Source organism: Neopelma chrysocephalum, unplaced genomic scaffold, assembly GCF_003984885.1.
Source record: "Neopelma chrysocephalum unplaced genomic scaffold, ASM398488v2 Primary Assembly neopelma1_69, whole genome shotgun sequence".
NCBI lineage: Eukaryota > Metazoa > Chordata > Aves > Passeriformes > Pipridae > Neopelma > Neopelma chrysocephalum.
In genome coordinates, this window is record NW_020897729.1 from 2,800,859 (window position 1) to 2,821,434 (window position 20,576).

At 63.6% G+C, this 20,576-nt stretch overlaps 2 protein-coding genes across 2 annotated transcripts; one reads left to right on the forward strand and one right to left on the reverse strand.

The window, feature by feature from the left end:
- SLC12A9 (solute carrier family 12 member 9) lies at positions 1–11,490 on the reverse strand. Its single transcript, XM_027685747.1, has 13 exons — positions 11,262–11,490; positions 9,074–9,208; positions 8,775–8,912; positions 8,270–8,569; positions 7,937–8,044; positions 7,717–7,828; positions 7,450–7,607; positions 7,102–7,184; positions 6,670–6,794; positions 5,121–5,313; positions 4,785–4,959; positions 3,861–4,007; positions 1–3,430 (listed from the first exon to the last, which is right to left on the reverse strand). The coding sequence occupies exons 1-13, from the start codon at positions 11,440–11,442 to the stop codon at positions 2,592–2,594; spliced, it is 2,694 nt and encodes an 897-aa protein (XP_027541548.1). The 5' UTR covers positions 11,443–11,490; the 3' UTR covers positions 1–2,591.
- A 2,873-nt stretch (positions 11,491–14,363) lies between these two features.
- PRSS56 (serine protease 56) lies at positions 14,364–20,427 on the forward strand. The gene is made up of 17 exons (XM_027685901.1): positions 14,364–14,388; positions 14,842–15,003; positions 15,609–15,794; positions 16,313–16,366; positions 16,681–16,870; positions 16,973–17,081; positions 17,162–17,321; positions 17,453–17,595; positions 17,736–17,895; positions 17,981–18,169; positions 18,283–18,444; positions 18,593–18,656; positions 18,882–19,044; positions 19,395–19,548; positions 19,664–19,749; positions 20,008–20,124; positions 20,254–20,427. The coding sequence occupies exons 1-17, from the start codon at positions 14,364–14,366 to the stop codon at positions 20,425–20,427; spliced, it is 2,298 nt and encodes a 765-aa protein (XP_027541702.1).
- Positions 20,428–20,576: the final 149 nt, after the last annotated feature.

A 20,576-nucleotide genomic window follows, 5' to 3' on the forward strand; every position in this document is an offset into this window, starting at 1 on the left:
AGACCCCGATCAGTATCATTTCTCCGGCAATGACAGCTTTTATTTGCACTGAAATGAATGCTGCAAAATTTCCAAGAAATAGCCGAGGCCCTGTTGGCTGCCCACCCCCACAGGGCCGGGGCATGGGCCCCCACTGGCGCCTGCCCCTCGCAGCCCCCTGCCCACGGCCCCACTTGGCAGTGGTGCCCTGGGGTCCTGGGCATACAATGTGTCAGTTTGCACACCCCGTGTTCACGGGTGTGTGCCCTCCCCTGGTCCCCCCTTCCTTGAGCCCTGTGTGCACATCAGCACATCACAGCTGGGGTGGGTATATACACCCACACCAACACGTGTGCACATATAGACACCCCTTGTGCACGTGCACATCCCCCAGCACAGCACCCCCCTCCCATGTGCACATGCACACAGAGTCTCCTAGTCCATGCATATCCCTGCCTTAACATGCACACACACATGCATACATGTCATCTTGTGTGCTGGAGGGTCCCCCCCACTTTGTATCCTCCCACACCTTGGCATAGCACCCCGACCCAGAGCACCCAGCCACCAGAAGGATTTGGAGGTCCCCCATTCATCCCCCTCTGCCCCAGCACAGCACAGCCCTTGGGGAAACCGAGGCACAGAGGGGGCAGGCACAGGCGGGTGCTCTCCCCACAGCCTATCACCTCCGGGCACTGACAACAATGGGTGGGAGCCTGGAGGAGATGCAGGGGGTATGTGTGGCTGTTTGTCTGCATATCTCTATGTTGGGAAGGAGGAAGAATGCTGTTTGTGTAGGTGTGCGCCGCGTGGGCGTTGCGTGCCGGAGCTGGTTTGCTGGAGCCACGGTGCCGGCGTGAGATGCTGCCTTTGCAGCGGCCGTGGCGCTGTGTGTGCACAACTGGGTGTGTGCCCGTGTCAGCCCCCGGCCCGTGTGACGGTGTGTCTGCAGCAGTGCCCGTGCGATGTGTGTGGGCATCTCCGACAGGGACAGCATCCTTGCATGTGCCCAAGCACACGTGGCCCAGGAGTGATGAATGGAGTTGTGAGATGCCCATGCAATGGTGCACCCCACAACACTGTGGGGGGCTGCACAGTCCCAGCCTCGGGTCCCACACACGCCCAGCCACGGGTCCCCTGTTGCGGAGGAGCTGGTGCCTGGCACGGCCAAGGTTAACTGCGCCAGAGCCCATCGGCACAGTGCAGGGAAGCTTTAATTTAATGAAGTGTGAGGCTTTTTATGGGCTTTTAATTACGTGGTGATAATTAACATTATAGGCCGCCGGGTCCCGCTGGTGCCCGGCTGCCCTGTGCCAGCTCCTGCCTGTTTGTAAATAAATCCCACAGGCCATGCGGTGGCCACCCCAGGGCACCCACCTCCCACAGCAGGGAGCAAAGCCAGCTCCAGCCCCCTGCCCACCCACCAGGGCACAATCCACTGCAAAATGTGGGGAGTAAGAGTCCCCATCATTTTTTCCCCACCAGCAGCACCCAACCACCTGGGTTTTTCCAGCCCTTTGGCTGAACAGAGCTGGCAGGTGGCAGCGCCAGGCTTGGTGAGAGCAGGCACAGGCAGCAGTGTCATGCTTGTCACCCCCACTGGAGGCCAGCCTGGCTGGGAACAGTCCCCCCACCCCTGTGTGCCGGGGCTAATAGGAAATGATCAATCAGGCAGCGCTGGGCACGCTGCCCACCCGCCAGGCACCCGAGGGATTTATCTCCAGTGCCCAGGCAATTTCCTGCCCTCCTCTAATCAATAGGGAGGAGCAGGGGGCAAGGCCAGCTCCCCCTTGCAGGTCGTGATTGGTGGGGGAGATTACAATGCCCCATGAAACAGGGCCCAGAGCAAGGCCAGGAGACCCAGGTGTGCAAGGAAGGACCCCCGCCACAAATCATTTCCCCCCTTCCTGCCAGGACCAGGAGCTCAGCACCCATGGGGGTGGGGGGACTACAGATTAAAGCATGTGGGTACCTCCCACCCAACAGCATTGGGGGTTTTGAGCAAGATCAGGGGTGCCATACCCTGCAGCCATTAGGGCCAGCACCCTGCTGCTTCCCCCACCCACCCAGCCTCATGCAGGGAACCCAGGCCTCTGGGCTCCCCTCCCCCACCCTTTCCCATTTAATTTTTCCTAATGAAAGGCAGGAGGATGGCGGGGAGCCGGGGCACCAAGGTCGAGGCTGCCTTTAATCAATCCCCGCTGCTGGCTGGGTGCCCGGAGGAGCTGGCGGAGAAGATGGGGGCTGCGGCAGGGGGGAAGCACAAGGGGGGTTGCAGGGTGCAACCAAGGGCCTCCCAGCAGCCAACTGGGGCACCCAGTGCTTGGCAGCCCCTGTAACCCTGCTATCCCCCACCACCAGCCCAAAGAAAAGGCACTGTGAATGCACCGTGCTGCCCGGCTGGACACCAGGGTTGTGTCTGGATCCTGCCAGGGCAGCTTTAATCCTCTGCAGGAGACAACCCAAAAAAGAAAACCCTCTTCCTGTACCTATCTCCTACCGTGGGGTACTGACCCCTCCTTGTCCACCAGGGTGGGGACACCAGGGCTGGGACACTCAGGCTTAGGCTGCAAAAGGCACTGGGCAAAGGAGGGTGCAGGGAGCAGGGTGACCTAGAGCTGGGTGCTGGTGACAGCACTCACCCCGTGCACCAGCACGGTGGGGCCCAGCCCACGGGTGAGCAGCTCCAGCTGGTGCAGGTAGAGCGGGTAGAGGCTGGTGTCGGCCGGCGGCCGCGGCAGGTAAAGGAAGCGCACGGCCGGCGCGGGGCTCTGCTCCAGGACCAGTTTGTTGGCTGCACACACGTACTCATCTGACACTTGGGCAGTGTTGGTCGGGAAGTTCACAACCCCTTCCTCTTCTTCCTCCTCCTCCTCTGCTGGTCCCCCCGGGGGTCCCCGGCAGGTTTGCCAGTGCAGGCGGGTGATGGTGTCCCAGGGCACCAGCTGGATCTGGGCCTGGATGCGCAAGTCCTTGAGGAGCTGGCGCAGCTTCTCCTCCTGGGCGTGGGGCATAGTACCCGCCTCCACACAGAGGAAGAGGCGCAGGCGGGCGCGGCGCCAGGCCCGCGCCATGTTGAGGACACAGGCCATCTGCAGCAGGAACAGGCTGCAGGTGTCGGCGTAGCGGGCGCTGTCGGGCCGCAGCAGGTTGACTGGCCAGACATGGATGGTGGGTGGGGGGCTGGCAGCCCGCCGCAGCTCCCAGGCCTTGTCTAGACTCTCCAGCTGCCGGGCCAGCAGGACATTGCGAAGCATCTTCAGGGCATCAGCCACAATGCCCACGTACTCCCGGGCTGAGAGCATCTTGGGAGTGGTGGGTGCCCGCAGCGGGGGGAAGCCCAAGGGAACCTCCTCGCGGGCGCTGCTGAAGGCAGGGTGCCGGGCTAGACCATCCTCTGGTGCCTCATCATCATAGAAGCCCAACACCAGGGTGTTGGGGCGCATCCCACCTGCCAGAAAGACCACACCAACCCAGATGAGAAGAGGGGGAGGGCTCCACCAGCCAAGCTTGACTTTGGCATTGTTCACCCTGGTGATTCCAGACCCCTCAGCATCACACATACAGATGCCTCCAAGACCCAACTTGGCTTTGGCATAGCCCACCCAGTACCTCTCCAAATTGGCTTTGGCACTGCCCACACTAGGTGCTTCCAAACCCCTTGGCATCTCCCATCCAGGTGTCTTCAAGCCCCTCAACACTGCCAACATTGATGCCTCCAAGGCCCAACTTGGCTACAGCACTGCTCACCCCAGATGCCTCCAAGAGCGAATCTGGCTCTGGCATTGTCTGTCCAGGTGCCTCCAAACCCCTTGGCACTTCTCAGCCCCCAGGGACAGTAGGATGGACCCTCACCCATGTCCAGCCGAGGTGTCACTCACCAAGGCCAGAGGTGAAGAGGAGCTGCCGGACACCGTGCCGCACTGAGGGCGCAAGGGTGAGGCTGACGAAGGCCTTGACGTTCAGCTTGTCCACCAAGCTCAGCCATGAGTCCTGCTGGGACTGCAGTGGGTCTGAGGGCAGCATGTCTGGGTGGGGAGCAAAGCCAGCATCAGCAAGATGGGTACCCCATACTGGGGCTCACCTTGGTGTCCATCCCTGCTGCAGACCAGTGCCAACCCCTGCGCCCACCCCAGCACCCAGGAGACAGAGAGGGGGAAGCAGGTGCTTAAAGACAGAGATACAAAATTATACATAAGTGTGTAAAAAAAATACCCAGGCAGCCCCATCCCCACTTCCCAGTTTCAGGCCATTAGTCACCACAGCAACGGTGGGGAGCGGGGGAGCAGAGCCTGTGCATCCACTGGGGTGGGATGGGGACAGCCATGACGTATGCCAGGGAGCAGGGGTGTGCAAACCAGCACACACCAGGGTGCAAACACACCTGAAGCACCTGGACACAGAGCAGCAGGGCTGTGCTGAGTGTGTGCCCACACGTGTGCTGGGTGTGCACAGGCGCTGCCAGGGTGGCACGTGCCACGTACACACAGCGCTGACACGGGCAGGAGCCCCATGTGCATGTGCAGGGATGAACATTTGAGTGCACGTATGTACAAGCTTGCAGCACGTGTGTTGCAAGTGTGTGCGCACAGGAGGCACAGGACAGATCCAAGCCACCAATGTCCATCACACCGAGCCAAGCCCATGGTGCCACACATGTGCCCAAAATGCTGACATTCCCTTGCTGTGCCCACCCTGCCAAACTGGCAACCGGGCAGCAGCATCAGTCCAAGAACTCCGAGAGCACACTGGCAACACAGCAAGGGACAGAGTCCACCAGCACTGGGGACAGTGCAGATCCTCACCCAAGTCCTGCAGCTCGACATGTCCCAGGATGTAGAGGCCGCTCTTCTTGAGGTCATTGACGAAGTCGATGAGGCGGGCGCTGCCTCGTGGGTTCTGCACCATCAGCAGCATCTGCGGGCGCCAGAACTTGACGTGGTCCTTCCGCACATCCAGCATCAGTAGGTACTTGCGCACCTGGAAGAGGGAGGGAGGGGAAGAGGTGAGGAACACTTCTTTCAACAAACCACCCCGTGGGGATGCCAGTCCTGAGGATGTGCTGCCCAGGATGGAGCTGAGCTGCCACAGGGACACCAACTTTCCACCCCATAAGGGGACAACAGGAGGACAGGGCTCACCTGATGAAAGATGAGGGCCTGACTGATGTAGCCCCAGGTGCTGCTGGGTGAGAGGTAGTGGAGGGCGAGGAGGAGGAGGAGCAGGAAGCCCAGGCTCGCTGAGGCTGACACAGGGCTGATGAGGAACATCATGACGCAGCAGCCTGCGATGCCCAGCAGGCATGTGTGCCAGGTGAAGTACCGGAAAGTGGGCCTGGAGCAGGGAGGAGGGGAAACCTGCTATCTTGTGGTGCCCATGCCGGCTGCAGGGAGAGCACAACAAGGGGAGCTGTGCCAAGGGAACACACCAGCCACCCCCAGCGATCCCACTGTGCCAGCCCAGGGCACGTTGGGCACCCCATATGCCTGCAGGAGAGGTTATGGAGGGCAGATGGTACCTCCCAGGGCAGTGGGCAGCCCCTTGCTGCCAGCCCCTGGCAAACAGGGGCAATGATGGCCATGTGGCTGGTGCTGCCCTGGCACACTCAGGCAGAGTTGGGCAGCGTGTGGCAGCGCTAGCAGCCACGGTGTCGGCTCAGTCTGGTGCAGGGAGGTGGAGGCGGGGAGGCGAGAAGCTGTTATTTTCTCTAATTGCTGTTTTTCCTGAAAGGTAATTAAAATCCTTTTCCGCTGTGCTTGATGGAGACCTCAGTGCAGGGAGGGGGGGAGGCACCAGATGTGGGGTGGGCAAGGGGCCTGTTGCTACCCCACCCCAGTAGCTTACCCCAGGCACTGATCCTGCCCCATCCGTGCCCGGTCAAGGGAGCAGCTGGGCAGGGTGGATGGGGACCAAGCCCCATCCTGGCACAGACATCAGCTCTCCCTTGGGAATGGAGTGCTCTGGGGGATCTCAGGGTACTGCCACCTGGCCCTGCTTGGGCACCACCTCTGCGTACCCAGGGGACTCTCCTTACTGTGGAGTTACAGCATTCTTCACTGAGGGCAGTGGGCATCACACGGGGGGAGATCAGGCTCCCCCTGGCTACTCTGCCAGGACCTCACATCCCAGATTTGGGCAGCCCTGCCAACCCAGCCCCATGCCAGGATACCCCACTCCCTGTGCCCCATGCTGGGGCTGCCTGCCACACATATTCCTCCTTCCTGGAAGATCTTTTCTCCTCCCCCCACCCAGGATCCCCCTTCCTCCCTCCCCCTTCTCCCTTAGTTTAATTAGCACTAATGGAAAGTGGGCTCCATCACTGCTTGGCAAACTGCCCGGGGGATGCCGGCCGGGCACAGGCTATAAATTACCTCTGGAAAGCCTAAGGGGAGGGGGCGGGTGGTACCCAGTGGTGCTGGATTTATCTGTACCCACTCAGCAAAGCGGTGCCAGGGCATGAGAACTGTGCCAAGCCAGTGCCATGCTGGGACCTGTTTCCTTCTCCCTCCCCAGGGATAGGGGTGTCTCTGCCTCCCCTAATGCCCATGAAAGCGGTGCTCAGCATCTCTGCCCACCATCTCATCATAATGCCCAGGCATAGGGAGGCAGGGGAACCAAAACCAGAAGGATGCAGATATGGGTGCCTCCAAGCACCTCAGCACAGCCCCTCTCCCCTGTGCCGGTGGATACCTGAAGTTGGGGGCCGATGCCCATTCCAGTGCCAGGCAGGCCAGGTTGACAGTGGCATAAACCAGGAGGAAGAAGGTGGTCACAACGCCTGCAATGGTGTTGAGCTTCCCAGAGAAGAGCACCAGCTGCAGAGAGCACAGATTGAATGTACACCTGAGCCATCCCTGTTTGCTTGGGGCATATCCAAGAGGTATGATGGGAAAGTGTACAGGCAGGAATCCCTGCCCCTTGCAGTGATTTATCCTTCATATAGGGGATATTTCGCACCTCAGGGAGGAAAGGGCACAACCGCAGTGGGACACCTGGGGCAGGGAGCCTGAGGGAGGAATCCCCAGGGGCAGGGGGATGTGCCAGGCTCCACAACACCCAGGCCAGGTGCCAACCCACCAACACCCAGTGAGGACAGGAAAGGAGTGTTGCCAACAAACTCACCTGCACCACCATCCAGGAGAGGATCACCGCCATCACTGGGTTCCCACTGGCAGATGTCTTCTTGGCCAGAGCCAGCGCCCGGCCTGCAGGCAGAGTGGGGAGCTTGGACTGGGCACCCCAGTGGGCATCAACAGGCTCAGCCACCAGCCACGAGTCCCATCCCCACCCTGGGTGCTGGGGTGGAGGCAAGTTGCAGGGCACACACAGGTGACCCAAATGGACACATGCCAACCCACAAAGCATCACCCCCACACCAAAAAGGGAGTTCCCTGATGCCAGGGCTGGTCCCCGGCAGGGTCAACCTGCTGGGTGGGCTTCAACAAGTGCCAGTGCACTCCAGGCACTCACCAAAGAGATCATCCCGGGCCAGGGCGTACAGGATGCGGGATGCCCCGATGAGGTTGCTCATGGCTGCAGAGAGGGTGGCAGCATAGATGCCCACGGTGACCAGGGGAGGGAAGATACTGATGTCATGCAAGAAGCCATAGTCTTTCTGCAGGAGGACCCTGGAGAGAGACACAGACACACCGGCACTGCCTCAGCTCAGGCCAGGATGCCCTGGCACCAGGCACAGCCTGGCACCAATGGCCCTGGTCAGGGGACAGGTGGCCGTACCTGTTGCAGGTGGCACACATGAGGAAAGCCAGCAAGTTGTAGACAAGGTAGGTGAAGAGCACAGCGGAGATGGTGCCCCGTGGGATGGAGTAGCTTGGGCGTTTCAGGTCCCCTGTGGACAGGAGCAGGCGCATTAGTGCTATCCCACAGGCACTCCCAATCTCCTCCAGCCTCAGCTACCATTCCTGGTGCCACCCAGCCCAGCACCTCCTGTCCATACCTGACATGTTGGAGCCTGCCATGATGCCAGTGCAGCCGTTGAACATCACCGCGAAGACGGAGCTGAAGCTCATCATCTGCCCGGTGGTGTAGTCCACCGCATAGTCACCTGCAGGACACACAGGTAGGGGCTGTAACAGGCCGTCCAGGGTGGCACTGCCCCACCATATGCCCTCTCCTCAATGTCCCCATACAAAAACCACAGGAGAAACCACCCCATGGCACCTGCTACGTGCCCACAAGCTGCCCCCACCCTCCAGCAAGCCGCTGCTGATGTGGCAGTGCCAGTGCCATGGTGGGTATGGCACGCAGGGTGTGGGGAGCCTCTCCTCACCCCCCAGGTTTTTTCGCAGGGTGTCGAGGGAGAAGCCAGTGAAGGAGCCGTTCTCCATCTCTGAGCCATTGAGGTGGGGCAGGCGGATGGGCACCCTGATGGGCCGCGTGGCGAAGAAGCTGACAAGGACAGTGCCCAGGACACCCGCAACGATGAGGAAGATGAGGAAGGTGGCCTTGGCATAGATGGAGGCGCCCACGAGGCACACGAGGAGGCAGAGTGCCAGCAACACAGTGCCATAGAGCAGCTCATACCAGTAGCTCTGGGGCAGGACGTGGACACCTGCGCCTGCTTTTTGCCCTAGGGAGACACAAGTCAGGATCAGTGAGACTCAGAGGGGGCATTACTGGGAGACAAGAGCCACTGGCATTGTGCCAGGCATGATGGGCAACAACTCACTAGCCAGAGGGCTGGGTGAGCCATGCTGGCTATGCTGGGCACGGTGCTTGGCATGCATGGTAAGGGACACCTGCTGTTCCCTGCCACCATACAGGGGGGTACTTACCAGGCGGGATCCCAAAGCTGTCTACCACTGCCTCCACCAGCCCCAGCACATAGAGGGCGCTGCCACACACATTGGCCAGGAAAAACATGATCCCAATGCTGCCCCCGAACTCTGGGCCCAGGGCACGGCTGATCATATCTTGCTTGAGTCAAGGGAAGATGTCAGCAGCCCAAATGACCATCAGGTGCCCCCACCCCTCTCTCACAGGCCAACAGGGTCCCAGCCTCAGTGTGGCACCCCAAGGTCACTGGGTAGTCACCCAACTTTGGCCCACATGCAGCACCCATAGCAAAGGATACAGTAGGCTCCTCCAGCATCCAGCGCCCCGTTGGTGGCAATGGCACACACAGACAGCACCGTCATGCCGATGATGAAATAGGCCACTGCGAACATGGCCAGGGCCTGGTACAACCCAGCATGACCCACCACAAACCCTGTCACGGACAAGGGAGAGGTCAACATGTCCCTTAGCTGGGAATGAGCCACCCCCACGACAGAGCCCCTGGGCACAGCCAGCACACAGAGCTCACCCCACTGAGGTATGCGGCTGCTCCCATCCCCACACCCACAGCTCCCCTGAGGACATGCCAGTCCTTTCCTTGCCAGGGTGGGGATGTTCCCACCTCCCACCCACAGCAGCATCAGCCAGTGTCCCTACCTCAGGGCATCTCCATCCTCCTGCCATGCCAGGCCCAGGCACGCCTAAAAACCCAACAAACAGGGCATGGGCTCTGCTGCCCACCCTGGGGATGCTGGGAACCCTGTGCCTGGATGCCACCCTTGTCTCCCAGTGAAGGGAGTGAGGCGCTCCTCACAGGGTTCCCATTGCTGCCCTGCTCACCCACAGCAGAGCAGGAAGCAGAAGCAGCGCCGGGTGTCCCTGCCAGCCAGGGCACCACTCCCCCGTGGGTGGGTGTGTGTATTCTGTGTTGAGAGGGCACACAGAGCCTCCCCAGCCCTGCCCAGGCTGATGGGAGTGATTCTGGCTGGCAGCGCTGTGGGCAGGAAAGGGCCATCCGCGGCTGTGGGCGCTGCCCTATCTCAGCCACAAGCCAGGCCACAGACATGCCCGTGGGGAGGCAAGGGGGGGTGACAGGGGCACCGGCACCACAAGGAGCCCTTGGGGCACCAGGCTGGGTTTGGGGGCACCCTCTGTGGTCCCCAGAGGGCTGCAGGGTGCTCGAGTGCCAAAAACAAAGGCAGGCAGGGGGGTTGGTAGAAATAAAGGGGTGCCCCAAAAGCAGTGCAGGGGTGAGTAGGAGGGGGTGCTCACCCTGGAGATCTGAGGAGCCTCTGAGATGTGGGGGAAATGGGGAACTGACGGGGTGAAAGTTCCTCTTCCTGGCAGCTTCCCTCCTGCTCCGCCCCATACTTCCCCTCCAACACACCTCCAGGCAGGGGGACCCTGGTGCCCGCTGTGGGGCTGGGGGGTCAGAGCCTGTGTGAGGACTCTGAGCAGAGGAGTGGGAAGGGAGCAAGTGATGTCAGGGGAGAGCTGTGCCCCCAGCGTGAGGGGCCCCCCAGGCAGGGGAAGGGGCTCAAGGCCCCTTCCCCCCCACCCCGGGGCTCATGGGCCTCCGGGCATGCAGCCAATTCCTGCCTTGGGCTTTTCGTGGGCGGAAAGTGAAAGAGGAAAAGCTTTTCCCGTTCCTGGACCAGGGCGGACACTGCGTGCCTCAGGCCTCTGCCTGCCCCGGGCCGTGCAGAGGCACCCCAGGGCCCCCCAAAAGGCTGCCAGTTGCCCCAGTCCATGCCCAACCTGTCCTCCGAGTTCTCCCAGGGGTCACAGTAACAGGCCCATAACCCAAACTGGGGGCAGACTGGGAACCAGTCTGTACCCTTTGCACACACAGAGAGGGGTAGCCAGGTGTCTGTCAGGGACACCAGGGTCCTGCTCTTGGGACATCAGGTGTGATGTGCGAGAGAACTGGGGTGGTGGATCCTGGCACTGGGGGATGCCCGGGAAGCAGCGGGGTCCCAGCACTGTGGGACAGGTGGCACGAGGGTACTGGAATCCCATTTAGGGAAGGCACTGGAAAGACACAGGAATTCTATGCCAGGGACACTAGGGCTTTGGACCGGGGTCGCTTACAGGGGTTCCTAACTGGATTCCTGTCCTGCAGGTTCCTGTCCCTCAGTCCCCAGGCCCCAGGCTGGAGGGATCAGGCAGGGACACACAGCACCGGGACCCCAGCCCGGGAGAGAACTGAGTGGGCACAGGGAAGGCACTGGGACCCCAGACTGGGGGCACTGGGGTAACCACTGGAGAGGAGCACTGGGACTCCAGAGACGGAGGCTCAGAAGAGGGCACTGGGAGGGCACTGGGGACCCGGACTGTGGGGCTCGGAGCTCCAGATGCGGGGGGTCCGGGGCTTGGGGTACCACACACGAGGCCCGGGCTGGGGGTACCAGGCTGGGCTGGTGAGTCTCAGGGGGCCCCGGGCCGCGGCGGGGAGCAGAGGGCGCCCCGGGGGCGGCGGCACTCACCGAGGCGCAGGAAGAGGACGACGCTGAACATGGAGAGCAGCGTGGGCACCACGACGCCCAGGAATGTGGGCAGCTTGCGGGGGGCGGCGGCGGCCCGGCCGCGCTCCCGGCCCCGCTCCTCCTCGGCCGAGCCGCCGCAGAGGCGGTACGTGAGCAGCGCGCTCCGCTCTGAGCTCTCCATGGCTCGGCGCGGCTCGGGCCCCGCCAGCCCCGAAAAGCGCCCGGTCCCCCGCCCGGTCCCGCTCCCGGTCCCGCTCCCGGCCCCGCCCGCCGACCCGGGCCCGACCCGCCGGGCCCCGCCCTCGCCCCGCCCCCAAACATGGCCCCGCCCCGACCCGCAGGACAGACCACGCCTGCAGCCCCGCCCCCGCCATTGGCCCCGCCCCACCCGGACAGGCCCCGCCCCCGGTCCAGACCAAACGTCGAGGCCCCGCCCCCTGCCACCTGACCGTGCCCTTTTATTGGCCCCACCCACAGCCCCCTGCTTTCATCATGGCCCCTGTCCCAAAATGCTACCCCACCCTGGTCCCCTCCACCGCCCCCCGAGCCCCACCCCGACACCCCCACAGTGACCCCATCACAGCCTCAGCGTCACCCCATACCCTGAACCCCCACAACCCTCGGCCCTCCCGGGGTCTCCGCACTCTGATACCCGGCCCTGGCATCCCCCTTGCACTCCTGAACTCGCCCCACCCCCCCCGTTCCCCCCCCCCCCCCCCGCATCGCCACACGCCCCCTGCCCCCGACCCCCCAGCGGCCGAGACCCCGATACCGACCCCGGCACCCCCATCCCGCCCGCCGCGCCCCGGGCATCCCCGGGAACCCCGGTACAGCCGCCGCTGGTGGCCGCTCCCCCGCCCCGCGGCGCTGCCGGCCGGGCTCGGCTGCCCGCGCCAATTACCGGACAATCGGGGCCCCGGGGGCGCCGACCCCCCCCGCCCGCCGCCGGGGCTGGGATCTGCCCGGGCCCCGGGGTCCCACTGCTGCCGCCGCCCGGGGCGGCCGAGCGCCTCGCCAATTAGGTTAATGGGGTTGGCACTGGCACCGGGGCCGGGAGCGGGGGGCACGGTGCGGCCGGGGCCGAACCCCACGCCAGCCTCAAGTACCCGCGTGGGCGCCGACTGCGGTTACCGAGCGCCTGGACCCCCATGTGTCACGGGTGGGAGGGAGATCAGTGCGGGGACACCGGGGCGGGGCGCGGGTCCGCTGTCCCGTGTGCCGCGGCCATGTGTCCCCCCGCCCGTCTCCGCGTCCCCCGTGGGGCGGAGGCGTAGCGTGCCCCCGCGGCCGAGGTGGGAGCCCGGCGGGGCCGGGGCTTTCATCTGCGGCGGGCCTGTCGCCGTGCCAGCCGCGGGCAGCCCGCGCCTTTGATGTGCCACTGAAGCGGCATTGTCCGCGCCCTGCTGGCACCATCGCGGACGGGGGGGCCAGGGGGAGTGCGGGCACGGAGGCGCTCCTGCCCCTAATGGGGACGGGCACCCCTTGGACTCGAAATGCGGATGGGGACATGGGCACCTCCTGCACCTAATGGGGACAGAGAGCGGGGAATAGGTACTTCCTAAGGAGGACAGAGATAGGGGCACGGTCACCCCCTGCCCCGCAGTGGACATAGGGATACAGGCACCCCTTGCCGCTAACAACGACAGAAAAAAGGACGTGGGCACCCTCCAAACCGATGTGGGACCCAGAAACCCCAGTCCCCTTTACAGGGACAGAGATAGGGGCATGGGCATCCTCTGCGTCCCAAAGAGGTGATAGAGATGGAGCCGCGCCCTGTCCCGCCGCAGGAACTGAGGCTGAGCCCGCGGGCACAGGAGGACTGCATCCCAAAAGTGTGGGACCAATGACAAGCCGAGCGGCAGGCACGGAGGCATCCTCTCCAGCTGGGCTGGTGAGTGTAGCCCCCCCATTCCTGGGGCCAAGGCTGCCCCCAACCCGGGCCCACTGCTTAACAAGGACAGAAGGACAAGCAAGAAGGACAGCCGGTGCTCCGGCCCCACCTGCCCCCAGCCCCCTCCCCGGGGCACATCCTCCCTCCTGCACCCCAGGCAGGACACGGGAAACTGGGAGAGAAATCGGAGGGGGGTCCCCGGGGACAGCCTGTGCTCAGCACGGGGGTGGCTGCGCTGGGCACGGGATGGCCCGTTCAGCCAGGGCTGGGCTGGCACAGAAAGAGGGGGACCCCCCCCGCGGAGCCCCCCCTCCTCCCCTTCCCCCGCCTTGTCCGCCCGACCGCTCCCGGCCCGCTGCCCGCCTTTGAAACCGCCGGCGGGGCTCCCACGCCCAGCCCGGGCCCCCCGCGCCCGCAGCCGCCGGTGCGTTCCCACCCGCCCGGGGCCCGCAGGAGGGAGGGTGGCGCGGCCGGGGCTTGGCGTGAAAATGATCAAGGGCCGCGGGCAGCGCCGGAGCGCAGCGCCCGTCTGATGCTGCCCGCCCGGAGGCCCCGTCGAACAAAGGCGGCATTGAGGCCCCGGCTGCGCCCCCCCCTCGCGCCCCCCGCCCCGAGCTGGCATCTTGGCGCGACATTAATGAACTCGCCTGTTTGTGCTCCCCCGGCCCCTCTCTCCTCCCACCGCCCGGGGGGCACCGTATATATCCATCCCTCCTCTCCCGCCTCGGGCATTTCGGGGGCTCCCCCCTCCTGCCCCCTTTGCCCGCCCGGGGATGAAGAGAGGAGGGAAGAGGACGCGGGGAGCTCTTCTCGGGGTCCGCCTGGTCCCCCCCATGCTTCTGCTGCTCCTGCTGCTGCTGCAGCTGGTGGGGGGGGGTCCCCCTGGGCCAGGGGCTGTATCCCATGCCGGCCAGCATCCTGCAAGGTCAGTGGGGCCCGGGAATGGGGGCATCTTTTTGGGACAGTTTGGCTGTGGACAGGGCTGCTGTAGGAGCTGGGACCCCTGGGTTCACTCTCAGGAAGGGAGGGAGCACAAGCAGAATGGCCAGGTCCCTGGTGAAGACCCCCAGATCCTGGGACGCACCTGTGCTGCCTGGACTGGGTGTCAAGTGCTGCCAGTGGCACTAGGGGACACAGGGGATGCAGGGTGCCCTGTGTGCTCCCTCCTGCCCAGGTACCTTTGCCAGCCCCAGGGGACATTCTGCCAGGGCATGGCCAGCAGGAAGGTGATCACAGGTAGGGACACACAGGGGGATGCATATACAGGGCACACACAGAACTGCACACACATGGGGACATGCAGACCCTGGCACACACAGGTGTGCACTCACAGTGCACACACAAGTGCGTACAGAAGTACCTGCACACTGATACATGTGGGCACACCTGCCCAGGCTCACACCTTGCTGTGTGCCCACATTTGCACACACATCTGTCCATGGGGTCTCCACAATGGACACACAGAGACCTAGGCAAACACCCAAGTGCCCATGTGCCAACCAGCAGAGAGGCGACACTAGCGGTTGTCACCTTAGGCAATGTCAACGGGTGACAGGCCATGCCCAGCCTGACACCCACCACAGAGATATCGGGGCACAGGCACTAGGGGGGCTGGGGGCACCCCATGGCTGCGGTGGGGGGCAGTGGTGGGGGCTCTGGGAGTCTGAACACCCTGTGTGTGTCCATCAGCACTGTCGAGCCGTGGGACGCTGGTGCTGGAGGCAGCACTGAGGAGTGCACTGCTGGCACTGGAGCGGGCGCTGTCCGAGCAGCAGCGGCAGCGAGGGGCCTGTGGACTATGTGCCCCCTGCCTCTTCCCACCTTGCGCCAACATCACTGGCCATTGCCCACGTGAGTCATGACCCCATGGCCCCCACTGCCCCATCCCCAGGAGGCCCTACCCAAACAGAGCCCAGGATCCCGACCCAAACACAGTCCAGGAGTCCTATCCTAACACCATCCCGTGCCCAAAAGACCCTGCCAAAACCTGCACCCATGCCTAGAAACGTTTGCCAAATATTTCTTTGGGTCCTTACCAAAGCACCACCTCATCCCCTAGAAATCCTAACAAAATTGGACCCCAAGATCCTACTCAAACCATACCTTCTCCCCTATTGGCTTACCCTACAGGCTTTACCAAAACAGTGCCCAGAGTCCCGAAATGTATCCCTAACTGCAAGAGACCCTACCAAAACACCACCTGAAGACCCTACCCAAGCAGTTCCCATCTTCTCTATATTCTACCCAATCACCCAAAGCCCTATCCAAAACATTGTCTCCTTTTCAGAGATCCCCTCAAAAACATATCTCAGCACACAGAAGACCCTACCAAAATGTGCTGACTACACAGCTTATCGTGCCCCCTTCCCACCCACACCAAAGCAGAACTCAGGGTGGCCTGGGCAGAGGTGGGCAGGGAGGACATGATGATGCTCACAGCCCTGCTGTTCTTGCAGCGCCAGCTGTGCCCCCCAGCTGCCAGGCCCTGCTGGATGCCCAGGCACTGCCCGAGCTGCCCCAGCGCAACTGGGCACTGAGCCAGGCCTGTGCCCCCTACCAGCACCTGTGCCCACCTGAGGGGGCCCCACACGCCTGTGCCCCGCTCAGCGCCCGGCTCTGCCAGCACCGCCTCCAGGAGTGCCGTGAGTGGGCACCTGCACCCCCCTGGCTCCTCCCAGAGAGGGAAGACCCTACGATAAAAAACGGGGCATTCCCAGGGGAGGTTTGGAGGGGATACGGGACATTGGGGGTGATGGGATGCTGGGACGGAGTGGGGGAATGGGGAAAGTGGGGGTACAATTGAGTGATGGGGTATCTTTGGTGGGATGGAAGGTTGGGGGGAATATTGGGATCCGGGGTAAGAGGTGGAGATTTGGGGGATGGAGGCATTGGGAACAATGAGCACATTTGGGGGAATGGGACATTGAGAGGTAATGGAGAATCTGGGAGGGAGAAGGGGGTAAGGGAAGGTGGCTGAGAGATTGCGGACACTGAGTCACTGGGGATGACAAGCACTCCTGGGGTGGTACACGGGTGTTTGTTCGGGATGATGGGGGTCTGGAGGCACTGAGAGGAACTGAGGGGAATTGAGGACAGCAGGGATGCGGTGGTGACACCGGAGGGGAGTGTCCCCACGTGCCTTGACAGCCTGTCCCTGCAGAGACGGCAGCCGCAGACCCAGGTCCTGACGCAGCAGCAGAGGTGGCAACGCCAGGTGAGCCGGGGCGGCCCCGCGGTGCCCACGCCACCCCCCCACCACGCCAGCGGGCGCCCCCGGCCCCCGGCTGCCTGCTGGGCCGGGGGGCAGAGGTTAGCGTCGGCAGCTGCCGGGCTGCGGGGTGCCCCCGGCCCTCCGCCCGCTCGCCTCCGTGAGCACGATGAGGCTTGACAGCGCGCCCGACGCGCCTGAGCCCCCGCCACCCCCTCCACCTGCCGCGACCATCCCCGGACGCCCCGTGCCCACCTGCAGAGGGAGTGTCCCAGCAGCAGGGCTGCAGGACCCCCTCTCACCCCGGCTTTGTTTCCCAGGGAGCTGTGGGCGCCGCGGGGGTCCACAAGCCAACGCCACGGCCCCCCGCGGACGGATCATGGGCGGCAGCGTGGCCCCGCGGGGCGCCTGGCCCTGGCTGGTGTCGGTGCGGCTGCACGGGGAGCTGATGTGCGGAGGGGTGCTGGTGGGGCGCTCCTGGGTCCTCACCGCAGCACACTGCTTTGGCGGGTACGGCGTGGGGCACGGCAATGCAGGGACGATGTCCCTGCAGAGGGGGGCACGGGCTGGTACCCCAATATCCCTGTAACTAGCTGCCCCCCACCCTGCCAGGAACCGTAATGAGCTGGCGTGGACAGTGGTGGTGGGCGACCACGAGCTGGGAAAGCCAAGTGTGGGCGAGAGGGCAGTGCCCATCCGGCGCATCCTGCCTCATCCTAAGGTGGGTGGAAGTGGGCACCCTCCTGACCTCCCTGTGCATGCTCCAAGGCCCTCCACTGACGACCCCACATCTCCTTCCAGTTTAACCCCAAGACATTTCACGGGGACCTGGCGTTGCTGGAGCTGGCAGTGCCGCTGGCCCCGTCACCCACCGTCAGCCCCGTGTGCCTTCCCAGTGGCCCCACAGAGCCCAGCCCTGGCACTCCCTGCTACATCGCGGGCTGGGGCTCCCTCTATGAAGGTAGAGCCACTCTGACACCCTGTGGGGTGTCCCCCCTGTGCCCCTCTCGTGTGCCAAGTCCCAATGCACCAAGCCAGGGCACAGAGACGTCCAAGCACAGGGGACACTGCAATCGGTGCATTGCCTGGCAGAGGGACCAGTGGCCGATGTGGTGATGGAGGCGCAGGTGCCCCTGCTCAGCCAGGAGACGTGCCGGGGTGCCCTGGGCAAGGACCTGCTCACCAGTGCCATGTTCTGTGCTGGGTACTTGTCTGGAGGCATCGATTCCTGTCAGGTAACACCTGGGCCTAAGGGACTACCGTCACACCACCTCAAAAACCCCTTGTGGCACACAGGGCTGCTGGGCACGTGCCACAGCTAGTCAATGTGGTTGGGGTCCCAGCCCAGCCCAATGCAGGAGCATCTCCCCCACAGGGCGACTCAGGGGGCCCACTGGCATGCCAGGACCCCACTTCACACCACTTTGTCCTCTACGGTATCACCTCGTGGGGTGATGGCTGCGGTGAGCGGGGCAAACCGGGAGTCTACACCCGCGTCACTGCCTTCACGGACTGGCTCAGCCTCCAGATGGACTGTGAGTGCCACTGGCTGCACCGTAGGGGGGACGGAGACACCCAGAGAGGTTTCAGCACCTCATTGCAGCCCCGGTTCTCTCACAGCTGCCCCTGGCAGCCGAGAACCGAGCTGCTTCGACCTGCTGGCACTGGCCCAGCTGCCTCCAGAGCGGCAGAACCCTGAGCGCACCCGTCTCTGCACCTTCTATGCCGGATCCTGCCAGGCACCTCTGGGCCATGCCACCTGTGCCCGCCTGGCTGAGGAGACCTGCCGTGCCAGGATAAGACGATGTGGTGAGCTGGAGGACTGTGGCAGGGCTAGGGTGTGGGGAGGGACCCCATTTCTGGCAGCATGAGGCTGGCGTGGTGCCAGGGCCATGTGCCCACAGGGTCCTCTCTGCCCACAGAGCTGCACTCCTACGCCCAGACCCTGGTGGATCTCCTGCGCCAGGCTGGGGACTTCATCCGAAACCAGTTTGATTTCTCCTTCCTCAGCCGCACTCTGCCCCAGCTCCTGGGCAAGATCTATGGGCATTTCTTCCCTCCTCGTGTCCGCAGGGATATCCCAGGTACTCTCCTGTGCTGGACCACCCCACACCCACTTGGGGTCCCATCAGTCTCCCCTGAGCTGATGGCTGGAGCACCAGCAGCCTGCCCTGTCACCCCCATGGGACTCCCCTGCCCTTTGTCTCTCCTGTCCCCTTCTTGTCCCCTCAGACCTGGCTGTGGCAGGGGGCCACTCAAGGCCCACAGCAGAGGGACCCCAGAAAGTCCCCACCAGGTGAGGCATGGTGGGCATGGGACGAGGGGCTAAAAGGGTTGGGGAGGTGGTCAAGATGACAGTGGGCACTGGCATGGCTTTTGGGGACAGCCTGAACACTGGGGTCCTGTTTCTCCTGCAACCAGGGCACCCTCCCAGGGGTGCCCTGTGGGGTGCACAGGGTGGCACTGCCCTGGGGATGGGTGCTGCTGGACACCAGTCTGAGCTCACCTCATGTGCTTGTAGGTGGGGGGCCAGGCGGCTGCCCCCCTTTGCAGACCTCTTTGGGGCAGTTGGACCCCAGTTGCAAGACTGGGTGGAGGCGCTGAGGGCCATGGAGGGAAGCAGTCCCCCGGTGCCCACAATGGACAGGGAACAGCTCCCTGGGGAGATGCAGCTCTTTCTGCAGGTATGTGGGGAGGGACAGGCTGGGGGAGCCCCTGCCCCTCTGGTGACTGTGCCACTAGGGACATCCTATGGGTCTGTTGTCCCCTGTGCAGCCATCTCACTTTACCACTACAAAGGAGGCATTTCATCCTCCCCAGCTGAAACCAGTGCTCCCAGTCCAGGCAGTGCAGAGCCAGCCATGGGTCTGACCCTGCAGCTTGGGATCTGACCCAACACAGCCACAAGCAGTTGCATGTCCCCAGTGCCCCATCTCACACAAGCCCAGCCATGCCCTGCACTCTGCCACCAGGCACCTGGCTGTTCTTAGAGGTGTCCTGTGGGTGTCCCATCACCCTACCTTCCCTTCAGCAGAGTGAGGATGTGGTGGAGGAGATGGTGGGACAGGGACAAGCCTTCCTCACCCAGCTGCGGGCAGAGTTGGACCTTGGCACTGCCCTGGATACTATGGAGCCACGACAGGCACCCGGAGAGCAGGCAGGGATCCCCCTGCTGAGCCGTGAGCCCTGTGAGCCTGGAGGGTCTGGGGGCAGTGGGATGTCCACCCTTTGGCCGGCTCCGTGCCCGGACAGTGCCCACCGGCCGTGTCCCTGCCGGGAGTTTCACACCTCTCTCGGTGGCAGGGTCCGCACTGAGGGAGAAACGTGAGCTGGTGTCCACAGAGCTGCCCAGGGTGGAGGAGGAGGAGGAGAAGGCAGGTGCCGGCAAAGGTAAGCTCCCACAAACCCTGCGGGATGCCCCGTGGCACCATGGGGACGGTGGCAACTCCAGCCTCAGCCTTGCACCCTGGTCCCAGGATTGGTAGTCCCATTTCAGTGGGACAGCCCTTGGTTATGTCCCCTTCCACAGGGACCCATGCTCCCATAGTGTCCCCAGAGCAAGGGTGCTCCTCCCTAGGCTGGGCCACAGCATGGCATCCCCACAATTCACCCTGATGTCCCCCTCCATGTTTCTCCTGCCCATTCCCGGGGTCGCAGCCTGCCCTGGCCTCAACGAGTCGGCAGCACGGGTGGGTGCGGTGCGTGACCTGTACGCCTGGGTGCTGCGGGTGCCCGAGACTGACCTGGCCATGACCTTCCAGGAGGTGAGTGCCTTGTCCAGCCACTCAGAGTCCCCCACCCTGGCAGCCGATAAATGCCGCCCCCAGCCCATCACTGTCCTGCTCTGCCCCTGGCTCCCCCAGGGGATTCATGGTGCCGTTGTCTCCCTGCAGATCCTGGTGGACCTGGACTCCAAAAACACCAAGGGACTGTACCGGGCGCAGGTGCGGGCCACTGTAGGGGGTCGCCCCACGGCCTTCACTGGCCTTGTGGGGCTGGAGAGTGACTCGCTGGCCCGCAGCATGCCCGGCCTCGTCGCTCTGGCGCTGGAAGCGCTGAAAACCTAATGGTGCCCCTGGGGCAGCATTCCAGCATGGGGAGAGGGCACTGGGGCAGGTGTCCCTTATGTCCTTCAAACACAGTCCCCTCCCTGTCTCAGGCTCTTCCGCCCCCATCGTGCCCCAACTTCCCTCTTCCCACGAGCACTTCCTAACTT